The following is an 11,687-nucleotide window of genomic DNA, read 5'->3' on the forward strand; positions in this document are numbered from 1 at the left end:
AATTGTAAAAATAGAAGATCAATTTATCGACCAGGAATACCAAAGAAATTTAAATACACTGTTATGAAATTATAAATTTTCAAAAAGTTTGAACTTTAAAGCATTGTAAACAAATTCAAATCCATACAGCGCTTTTCAAAAATCTGCAAAAAACGTCAAAAGTTGGAGAAGAAGTTAAGAGAAAGTATAAAACTCGAGAACTTATACAGTAATTCGAACACCGAAGTTGAGGGAACAAAACATCGACAATTGATATGTAAGACGAACAAAATGATTTACTAGATCACGATCACCACCACAGGGAATACAGTTACGTATATATAAAATCCAATTTGAAAACTCACCTCTGAAATAAGAAATGTCAGGGAAACTTTCGAGTCGCTGCCCCCAGCGTGGCGATGTTGGTGTTTCGGAGCGTGCGCGTGGCATTACCTATTTTTTTAAATGGTGTACACACACACGGACATAAAAAAGATCAGGAAATCATAACAATCACTCACAGAACAAAAATTTGGGAAAATCGCATAAAATAAACAAACAGCACGAAATACGCTACAACAAAATATAAAACAAATATAGCATCTCCATATTTAGAAGACTTAGTACTCAAGCAAAGCTTATTTGCTAGCGCTACTTTCTTTCCGTTTGGGAGCCTTAACCTACAATAAAAAAGTTAAGAAAGCGAGTAGCGGTTAGTGCTTGAAAAACTTATTTGATGGGAAGAGCAAGGCATAGCTAATGACGAACAATGAATCACTTGCATACTTTCCAAAGTCCACTATTTCTTTCAGTTTGGTCCATGTCAGAGTTGATAAATATGGAGAGGTTCAAAAATATTGTAACTAGTTTGCTCTTGCTCTTCGGGGTTCTCATAGTGATTAGTTTATTAAAAACTTTTTAACAAAAAAAAGCATTCGCTTGTAAGAGGATTTTTAATATTTTGCGACTTACCGCAACGGTTACAAATACACGATCTGTGCCGAAGTTATTACGCGCAACGACGAAGTAAGTACCCGAGTCAGCGATTTGTGAGCTTTGCACCGTGAATCTGGTGTAATCATCCGACACTTCCTTACTGACTCTATCAGATTTGGTAATATCTTTGGTGCCTTTCAAGAAGGTCACTGAAAAGACACAAGATAAATAACTAAATCAATTCAATTAAATATTATACGACTTCAGACACTCACATTTAGGTTTCGGTTCGCCCGCAATACGGAACGAAATGGAGAATGGATCGCCTACTAATATTTTCATGTCGGGCTCTGGTCGCGATAAGAAGAGCGGTGGCCGTTCGTTTTTCGGGGCACCGGCAGCAACATCGACACTTACGTGCGATTCAATGCGTCCGAAAGCATTCGAAGCGCGGCATGTGTAAGTGCCCTCTACTTCGGGTTGTGCATTCAATATGGCTAATGTGTAAACACCACCTTCCATGAAGGTTTTTATGCCTGGTTGGCCGGCGACAGTTTGACGATTGCGTAACCATTGTACTTCCAATGGCGTAGACGATTTCATGAATTCTGCAGAAATAGCAACCGTTCCGCCGGGACTCACTGTTTGGTTGCTCAACGGCACCACAAAGTGTGGCTTATTGGGATCACGGTGGAAGTAACCGTGTGTCTTTTCAAGCGCGAACCGTTCGCGTCCCACAAAATCGACTTGGTGAGTAATTTTATTTTCTGCTGCCTCATTGCGGGCTACGCAGGCATAAAGACCGGAATCCTTTTCCGTAGGATTATTAATTATCAATTTAGTATAGCCATCAGCAGAGTTAACAATGTTATAACGGTCATCTTCGTTAAGCAGATCCGAACCCTTCATCCATTGGATATCAGGGCGAGGTTTACCGCGTACACGACAATCCAACACCAATGTATTCTCATTGATGGAGTAAGTGTCTGTTGAAAGCAATATGGGAGTTAATAAAAAGTTGTGAATGATGCGACAAGAGCAGAAGGCAATCAAACTCAGATATACTGATATTCATGAAGAATTACGGTTATTACGAATGTTCCAATATCAGAAGTAACCTTCAAGGGAAGGATTTCAAGTAGTTTCAGTTAATTATTTCAGAACAAAAGTTAAATCGTACAAACAAGTCATGCAGAAACCAGCATGACTTCCTTCTGAATTTAATTGCCACCTTCTTTTATCTGAATTGATCAGAAACAAACATAGAAACAATTAATCACCGATCACGACAAACAAAAAAATTAATTCATTTAACCCTATCACAATTCTGAAATTTTTTTAAATCCCCTAAAATCGGTAATATTAATAAATTTATAACTTTTAAACTCATTCTACCACAATGTCACACCTCTGATGGATTGTACAAAAGCAGAAGGTTGTACAGCATTCTCGTAATGTTTGTATACTCGCAGCTGTGCATGGGTGAATGTTTCACCATAGTCGTTGATGGCACGGCAAGTGTAGTTTCCGCTATCTTCAACGCTCGTTGCAGCAATATCCAAAAAGGCAGTACCATTACGAAACATGGTCAGATATTGACCGTCATTAGGGAGTGGACGATGATTCTTCAACCACTCAATACGTGTGTCCCCATCACAGACTACATTACAGCTCAGTCGTATGCTAGAACCCTCAGCTACCGTCCGATCGTGTAATAAGGTGCTGAATAATGGTTTGCTCTGTGACATCATGCCCAATGGTCGTCGCTCTCGACTGTGTTTGATAGCTTCTTCTGTAGTAAAGTGAGATGATGTTTCACCGTTACTTGTCATCGTTTCGTATGGCGTCTGTGATGAGCGTCTCATATGTGATTCGTATCCACCGTTAGTGGTAACATCCACACTCGCAGTCATCAACTGTTTAAGATCACCGGTGCGTATGGATTTACTAATAGCGTGGATGTGTTCATTAGTTTCGGCGAAGCAAGCAAAGATGCCACAGTCCGACGGGATCGGATTGCGTATTATCAGTTTGCGTATACCACCTATTTCTTCAGTGGACTTATAGCGATTGTTGGAAATACTATGATCATCGCGAAGCCACGTTACATTCGGTCGACCGTGCACTTGACAACGGAGTGTGATTTCGTTGCGATTTGCATCATAAGATTCTGAAATAAAACTCGCACATGTAATGTAAAGGATTTATTGAATTAAGTTATTGTGGACAATTACGTCTGCAAATACAGTATCCCCCGTTTAATTGATTTTTCCACTTATTTAAATCACTTGACGGTTCAAATATATAATATATGCATACAAAATATGTGTAAATTTACCCGCACAACTGAACCTAGTTAATTGGTTTCCCCACATAATTAGTAAATATTTATTCAAGGGATACTGTAAATTGTATTTTTCAAAACTACATTACTTCAGATGTTTACCTTTGATATTGTCCGCAAAACTGCTGGGCAGTTTGCCGGTTTTCTGCTCGTAGACCGTCAAATCACAGGAGCTTTCAATGGTGTTTTTGTTATTGCGCACCACACACTTGTACGTGCCCGTATCGTCGGCTCTGGCGTTGTGTATCTCCAAACTGATGGCCCCGTTGATATTATACATTTTGTGTCGTGTGTCCTTTGTCACGCGTTCCTCACCACGCAACCAATAAACTTCCTCGATATAGCCACTCACATAAAATATGAGCTGCACCTTATTGCCCTCAGCTATCGACATTGGCTTCATTGTCGTTTCAGCGGTCAATTTAAGCTTCTCATCCCTTACCTTGGACTTGAGCTGCGCACTGGTTTCACGCTCGTTTTGATGGATTGCAGCAGTCGGTTCCTGTTCTTGTATGACCTTTTGCAGAGTTCGCTTTTGGGTTAATTTTTGCACATAATCGGATATATCCAAAAATTTGCTTATCTTCATTTGTCCACTGTCATTCTCTGCATAGCATGTATATAGACCGGTATCAGCCTTAACCGGCTCTGTGATGAATAATTGTATGACACCATCGCCTAACTTCACATACTTGTACTTCTCACTGTCCAATGGCAACAAAGTATTGTCCTTTTGCCAATATATTTGAGGTTTAGGATTCCCGGATACCTTACATTCGAGTGTGATCTCATTCCGATCTTTGTGGTATGAATCTATGAAATGGTTTAACAAGGCGAACTCAAATAATAATGTTACATTAACAAGATATGAAGCTGAAACTCTGGCTTCTTTCTTATACCCTACCTAAACTCAATGCGTTAGTTGCAGCAATGTTAGTTTAAATATTTACGGATAATACACTTACATGATAGCGTACCTTTTCCTATTCGAATAAACCATTGCACGCACAGTTCCAAAAGACAAGACATAAATATCGAACATCATATTTTCGTTTTACCTTTAATGCCCACTGTGAAAACAGGTGCTACTACCTCCTCTTTACCAGTAGTGTAGACAAAAAGTTGGCAAGTGCTAACCACCTCATTTTCTGAACCCTTCACACGTAGAGTGTATTCACCTGCCTCCTCTTCGGAAACGCCTATCAAATTCAGCCATGCGATTCCATCCTGGCAAGACATTTTACTTTTGGGTCCGAAAGTAATTGGTTGCTCGCCATGGAACCATCGGGCTGTCGGCTCAGGTCCATCGATGTTAACCATCCACTTGACGTTGCTGCCAGCCTTCACAGTACGATTAGATAGGAAGTTTCTAAGGTAGAGATATTTCTTTAGATCTGGTGGTGGTGGTGCCTCACGCCTTCCACTACCCTCCTCTTCATCCTTGGCTTTCTTCTTCTTTTTCTTTTCCTCCTTATCCTCACCTTCCTTCTCTTCTTCCTCTGTTGTTGGCTTGACTGGTGGTCTGGCCTCCTTAGATGGAGAAACCGGTCGCCTACGTCTAGGCTCCACAGTCACAATATGACTAATTTCGGTTTTCCCTTCACGATTTTCCGCTTGGCAAACATATTTACCACTATCTGCCGGCACTGGATCTATAATGAACAGCTCACAAAGACCATCATCATGGTCAATTTGCTGATACTTTTCACTCGACTCGACCTTAACTCCATCCTTCACCCAAGTAACAGATGGCGTGGGTAGACCACGAACATGTACATCCAGCTGTAATTCATGAATTTTGCCATGATAGGTGTCTTTAATGTTACGTGTAAATGTGGGTGGCACATCACCAGTGCCTGGATCTGCATAAACCTCCAATTTGCAGAATGTGGAAGCTTCGCCGGTTTCATCGCGCGCCCAACACTTGTACACACCGCTATCCTCAACCGTAGCACTAGCAATTTCCAATAAACACAAACCTTCACTGTAACGACCCCTAATCTTCGGACTATTAGCGATAGGTTCAGCATTCTTAAACCACTTGACTTGTGGTTCCTTTGACTCCAAGAAACAAGAAATTTTCACTTTCGAACCTTCAGCCACAACACGATCTCTAACCGATGTAGCGAAATGTATGCCAATAACTTTTTCTCGTTTCTTAAGGCTTCCAGTTTCTGAAATAATTTCAGTTGCAGACGAAATTACTTCCTCCTCCTCTTTCTTAGCTTTTCTAGCTTTAGCCTTCGATTTTCCCTTGCCTTCTTTATCCTCTGCATCACTTCCGACGGCTTCACCTTTTGAGGGGGTTGCCTTCTCGTCCTCTGCTGTCTTTGCACGCAATAAACTCTTATCGGCATGGAATACACCATGAATATTCTCAGCGATATGAGACGCTTTACCCTCAAATAATACAGTGTGCGTAATCTCTGATTTACCAGCACTATTCTCTGCCCGCACTAAGTACTTGCCGGAATCTTTTGCATCCGGTCGATCAATAATCAACTCACAAGTGCCATCTTGATGTTGTAGTATTTGGTAGCGTCCACCATTCTTTATTTCGAAGTTATCCTTCGACCATTGCACTTGTGGTGTTGGTTGACCACGTACTCCCGTTTCCAAAACAAGTTCATTTGTGTTCAGATGATAGATTTCTAATTTTTAACAAAACAATTAATTATTATGTAAGATACTTTTTTCTAAAGATTACGAAATCATTGGCAATGAAAATTCTCATGCCACACTAATAGCAGATATATGTACATACACATATAAAGTTGTACGGCATAGGTACTTACCTTTCAGTGAGCGTGTAAACATTGGTTGCACGTCGGAACTAACCTTCGGTGAGTAAACATGCAATAAGGCCGAGGTTGTAATTTTGCAGAATTCATTCTGTGCAGTCAACGTGTAAACACCCGAGTCTTCAGCTGCAGTATTGATGAACTCTAAGCAAGCCATTCCTTCCCGACTCATATTACGGATACGTGGACCATAAGTAACATTTTGTTCATCCTTCTGCCATTTGAATGTAGCATCAGGTCCGCCCACAACTGCCTGAAATTTGACTTTGGAACCTTCGGCTACGTAGCGATTCGAAAGATTCGCAATAAAATACAATTGTTGTTTTGGTGAAGGGTCGGGCATGCGACTGCGACGCTCATATGTGCCAGCCTCGGCATCATCATCCTTCTTCTTGCTTTTTGGAGGCCGACTACCCTTCTCGACCTTCTTACCACTCGCATCTCCAGTGCCAGCTTCACTATCTGATTCGGTCATTACGCCAGATAATAAACTCGAACGTCGCGATGATTGCACAACTTCTACTACAACTGTGTGTGTAGTTTTCTGACTGCCCAATTTATTTTCAGCAATGCAAGTGTACACACCACTATCACTCGAGGTTGGCTTGTTAATGATCAGCTCACAAACGCCATCCAAATGTTCGATCTGTACACGACGATCATCGAGTACTACTGGTAGATTGTCCTTTACCCATGTAATCTTGGGGCGGGGGTTGCCGCGCACCTTCGTATCAATAATTAAATCGTTCTGGGACGAATGATATACATCTGTGGAGGCGAACAGAAATACATCAAAGCGTTGCACCGAATTCAAAATGAGACAAATAGATGCTGGCGCACAAAGAATACACAACAATATCACACACAATGCAACACTTGCCGTGAGAATGTGAAAAGTATTATTGTATGTATTTTAAGAATGAACACCTCGACCCCAATCGGTTGTTTCAATGATTTGAATAAACGACTACACAAATGTAGTTTGATAAGACAGTTCGATTCTTCACCTACAAACAAAACATGAAAAACGGCACGCGAATATTTTTCGTGAGAATGTGACTCCCGAATATGGTGAGTGATGGGGATAACATAAATCCAACACTAATCTTTGTGAATATACTCGAGTTAGTATTTGCTCTTCTCATACCTCTTAGTGGTAGAGCGAAGATCGGCTCTTGTTCGTCGCCATCTGCTTGGGCACTATACACTTTGAAGTAGCATTGCGTGTCGATTTCACTGTAATCGTTTTTGGCTACACACTTGTAAACACCCGATGCTTCGGACGTAACCTTGCTCACCTCAAGAATTGCTTTTCCTTCCTCTGAGAGATTTTTAACGGTTGGGCCAGCTACAACCCATTTGTCATCTTTCATCCAGCGGCAATTTGGGCTAGGTCCAATCACAGTACACACAAAACGTACAGTACTGCCTTCCAGAGCCATACGATCGCGTAGTTGCGTAGCGAACTTGAGTTTTTGTTTTGGTGATACCAATGGCTCGGGTGAAGCGCGGTGAACACGTTCCTTAGCTTCTGCTGCGGTCGATGTACGCTTGCGATCGGATGCAGCCTTTGACTGAAGCGCTTCTTCCATAGCTTTCTTTGCTGTTGCCTCTTTATCTTTTTGCAAACGATCACGTGCGTGGAAAATACCGCGCGCATGGAAGTGTCTATTTTTAGCAACTTCCACATGATGACTAATTTGGACTTCACCACTGGAATTAGCTGCCTTACAAATATAAGTACCACTATCCTTATCGTTTGGTTTATAAATAAGCAGTTTATATATGCCGTGCGCTTCTTCAAGCATGGTAAATTTGAAACTTGGTTTAACATCAAGTCCACCTTTCATCCAAACAACAGCTGGACGAGGTACACCATGTAGATGGCATTCAATGGTTAGTTCATCGTCACGTAAGTGATAGTACTCTGTAAACGAAATTGTTAATCCATAAACATGACCTTTATCCCTATCCCTTTAATGTGTTTTCCTTACCCTTGATCAGCTTGCAAGATGGTGGTGCTGGCTCGTCTTTGAATACCTCATAAATAGTCACATAGCATGACGACGTGACGGTGTCATTGGAATTGGCCACCGTACAAGAGTACTCGCCGGAATCTAATATCGTCGTGTTGACTACTTCCAAAGCCAATATGTTGTTGTTGTTAATAATACGATGTGTTGCATCACGCTCCAATTGTCGGCCATCTTTGAACCATTTCACTGATAACTCGGGTCCACCAACAGCACAAGAAATACGTACATTATGACCTGCTTCAACAGTACGATCTGTAAGGAAGACAATGAAGTGAGGCAAGCGAGCTTGCTCCCTTATACGTTGCCACTCAGCATCACGTTCCTTCTCGCTTTTATGAATACGCATACTGTATTTCCGCATTTGCTGCATAAACTCTTCACCCTCCTCTTCGGCGATGCGTTTCCAGCGTTCCTCGTCATAAGGATTAGGTCGTGTAAACTCTTCAGATGAATTGCTGCCACGTCGTTTCTTAGATTTCGGAAGTTCGGGTACCACATCCGCATCTTCAGCTTCCTCATCTTCATCACGAAATTCGCTACCACCTTCATCGGCGTAGTCGCCTCCATATGACTCTGTACCGGCGAAGGATTCGTCACCTGCATCCTCTTCTTCTTCATCACCCTCTTCGTCTTGCTCCTCCGTTTCATCTTCATCACCCTGTTCAGCCTCTTTTTGAGCGCGTAATGCAGCTCGTAACTCTGCTTCAATGCGCTCCTGTTCTTCCTTCTCTTTCTTTAGACGAGCTTGTCGCTCCGCAAAGGTCTCGCCCTTAGGCTTGGCAGCTGCTTTAGCTGCTTCTTCTTCTGCTGCTTTAGCCGCTTGTCTGGCCTGCTCTTCCATTTGCAAAACGAGTTTGCTCTTTTTTGGTGGTGGCTTTGGCGCAAGATCTTTTGCTTCCTGTTGCTTTTGCTGCTCCTCGAACATCTTTTTGCTTGCCTTTTGACCACCGCCTATTTCTAATTTCAAGGTCAATTTTGGGCTGGGTGATTTCTCCTTCTTTTCCTTCTTCTTGGGTGCAGCCTTCTTTTTCGTCTTTTTTACTGGCTCGTCCAAATCATCTGGCTCAATGCTCTCTTCGCGATCGGTACTAGCTCTGTCACCAGGCTCACCTTCAGTATCTGACGTAACACCAGATCCTGATGCATCCTTTTCGGCGCTTTTGCGTGGTGTGCGAGCCTTTTTACCTTTGCCTTTCTTTTTGGGCTTCACTTCTTCAATGATTTCCTCCTCCTCTTCTACCTCCTCATATTCCTCGATCAAGTATATAACCTCAACATTCGATACATCCATTACGGCAGCACGATCAATGACAGACATATCGGTCGTTATGTAACGCACAGGTTTTTGAACTTCCTCGCTCTCTGTAATATCCATAATCAATGCTCGGTCGAAAACAGCTTTGTTGCAAGTTATTTGAGTCTTAATGTCTCTGCCAAGCTCGAAAGGAGTTTTTTCTCTTTCCTCGCGTTTTAAGAAAGGAGTAATGCTGCGCCATGTCGAAGGAGTAGCACTGCGACGGTTCAAGTACAAAGAGAATGGGGTCTGACTCCTGCCGCGTATCGGGGTAGCACTGCGACCGCGCAGCGTACCGGGAGTAGGCGATTTCACTTTCCTACGTTTCTGTACCGGAACCGCTAACGTATCCTGCACGGGAGTCGACTCGGGCTCCTCAGATGCTCGCGTATCGGCTGCACCGACTTCACCTTCTGTCTCTCCCATCGTTTCGAAAACTTTTTTTTATCGATCAAGGATCAAACAAACGGTTATAAATAAATTAGCGTGTCGACGTTTGTTGAACAAACAAACAAAATATTTCGATTTATGAACAAGTTTTTAACTTTTCGAACTAGTTAACGGTTAATAAAGCTCAAAAATTATATACATATATTATTTTCGGTAATTTTCCAACGTAGCGGATCGATTGGGAGAGAGCATTCGAATCCGTTCGAATAGAAATTTTAACTATAACTAAATTAAAAGCGCCGAACAAATTTGAAAAAATTTTCGACTTTGTCGAAATTCAACGACGACAAAACACGATTAAAGACGAGAATTGTATTTGCAGCACCGATAGTGAATAGGTCGATTTCGAAGGAAAGCACCAACCAACTGCAGCACTCAAATATTGGGACCGAAAAATCGATCGATCCGTCGGCGAAGAATTTACGAATGGACTGCAACAACTGCCAATAATCTAAATTTACCCAATTGTTATAGATTCACGCGTTATTTATTTTTATTTTTCATTTGGTTTTATTCAATTGTAATTATGTAAACGGCCACTAAAGATACAAGAAGGCTATGAGGGCGCGGCTGTGAGGTGAGCGGTCGAAAAAATTGCTGCGAGGGAAGTGTTTTAACTATGGTGCGCTATTTTAAGTGAGTTATTTTCTGCCTGCGGTTGACTTGCGAAAACAGACAAGAAAACAAAACTTATCCTTCGCTGTTGCCACAATTTCTAAGACACTATACGAGTCTCCTCGATGATTACACTAGCACTAAAATTCGAAATTCAAATCAATTGATTTGATTATGCGGTTAAAAAAAAGAAGCCAACCGAACAAATCACAACGACATGGCAGCGATAGCAGCAGCAGCGGTATTTTTGCGGCATTGAATCATGCCACGTGAAGTCGTTACTTCCCGATCATTTTCAAATTTATTCTACCATGTGACTATTATTTCGAATGGTTAGCGATAGTCACTGTTTAAATATAATATGTATATAATTTTATTTCAGTCACACAAATAATCACGAGACAACAAATAAATACTCACAATCAGTTCATTTACCTGGTACCCAAAATCCAGCAGTTCCCCAATAAAGTGCAATTCAGTTATTCAAGCATAAATAAACATATTAGTTTTATCAGAACGGACCATAGAAAGTTTTAAAGACAAAGTCATTCTTTTGAAGCTTACGAGAGTCCATGGATAAAACTGACATATTTTATCGGCATTGTAAACATTCCCGAATTAGTTAATTCTTTAAATTGTTAGATACAGAAGCAGCCAACTGAATTCATTAGCCAATAAGAAACCACATCAGGCAACGCAAATACCTGATTTCTTGTGCACTCTAGTCAATCGATCGACTGCAACGAAAACGTGTAGCGCACCCAATTTTCGTTAGAATCGTCAATTCAGAGATATTAATACATTTGTTAATATTCGTTGTAACACTCAAATAGTTTTTAAATCAAAACAAGTAAAGGTGCCTGCAATCTAGACGCTTAAAGCCGAGCCGAGCACAAAGCTGACGAATGCGAGTAATCAGCTTCAAAACTGTGCGCGAGATTGGAAGCTTATCGAAACCGAGCGTAAAGCTGATCAATGCGAGAAAATAGCTTTGAAGCTTTTTTTCGACGCCGGTTCGCGTGCTGCATTCAAAGTTCATTTCTATATTAGATTGGTGATCTTAAATCTTGATACAATTAATTATCATGAATGTGGTGAAACAGTCTTAGAATAATCACTATTAATACGACATTTTCAAAGCAAAATTTAATATGGGAATTCCCTAATACAACGGCAAATATTAAATAAGTCACAAAACATTTTTTAATTAATAACATTTCTAATTTCGGGTG

The 11,687-nt window shown here is 41.2% G+C and overlaps 1 protein-coding gene across 8 annotated transcripts in view; it reads right to left on the reverse strand.

The window, feature by feature from the left end:
* LOC108977106 (myosin light chain kinase, smooth muscle) overlaps window positions 1-11,687 on the reverse strand; it is a 103,015-nt gene that overhangs the window by 35,699 nt on the left and 55,629 nt on the right. For 6 of the 8 annotated variants that reach the window (XM_018946613.1, XM_018946612.1, XM_018946616.1 and 3 more), the window contains 5 exons: window positions 3,362-4,072; window positions 2,324-3,085; window positions 1,191-1,901; window positions 952-1,124; window positions 345-432 (listed from right to left, as the gene is read on the reverse strand). In XM_018946613.1, the coding sequence (XP_018802158.1) occupies window positions 345-432; window positions 952-1,124; window positions 1,191-1,901; window positions 2,324-3,085; window positions 3,362-4,072 (2,445 nt within the window). Of the gene's footprint in view, window positions 1-344; window positions 433-951; window positions 1,125-1,190; window positions 1,902-2,323; window positions 3,086-3,361; window positions 4,073-4,317; window positions 5,911-6,054; window positions 6,829-7,207; window positions 7,988-8,054; window positions 10,578-11,687 lie in introns of those variants that run through there. The other 2 variants (XM_018946617.1, XM_018946620.1) reach the window with 2 other exon arrangements.

Source organism: Bactrocera latifrons, unplaced genomic scaffold (genome assembly GCF_001853355.1).
Source record: "Bactrocera latifrons isolate USDA-ARS-PBARC rearing strain unplaced genomic scaffold, ASM185335v1 scaffold_84, whole genome shotgun sequence".
NCBI classification, from domain to species: Eukaryota; Metazoa; Arthropoda; class Insecta; order Diptera; family Tephritidae; genus Bactrocera; species Bactrocera latifrons.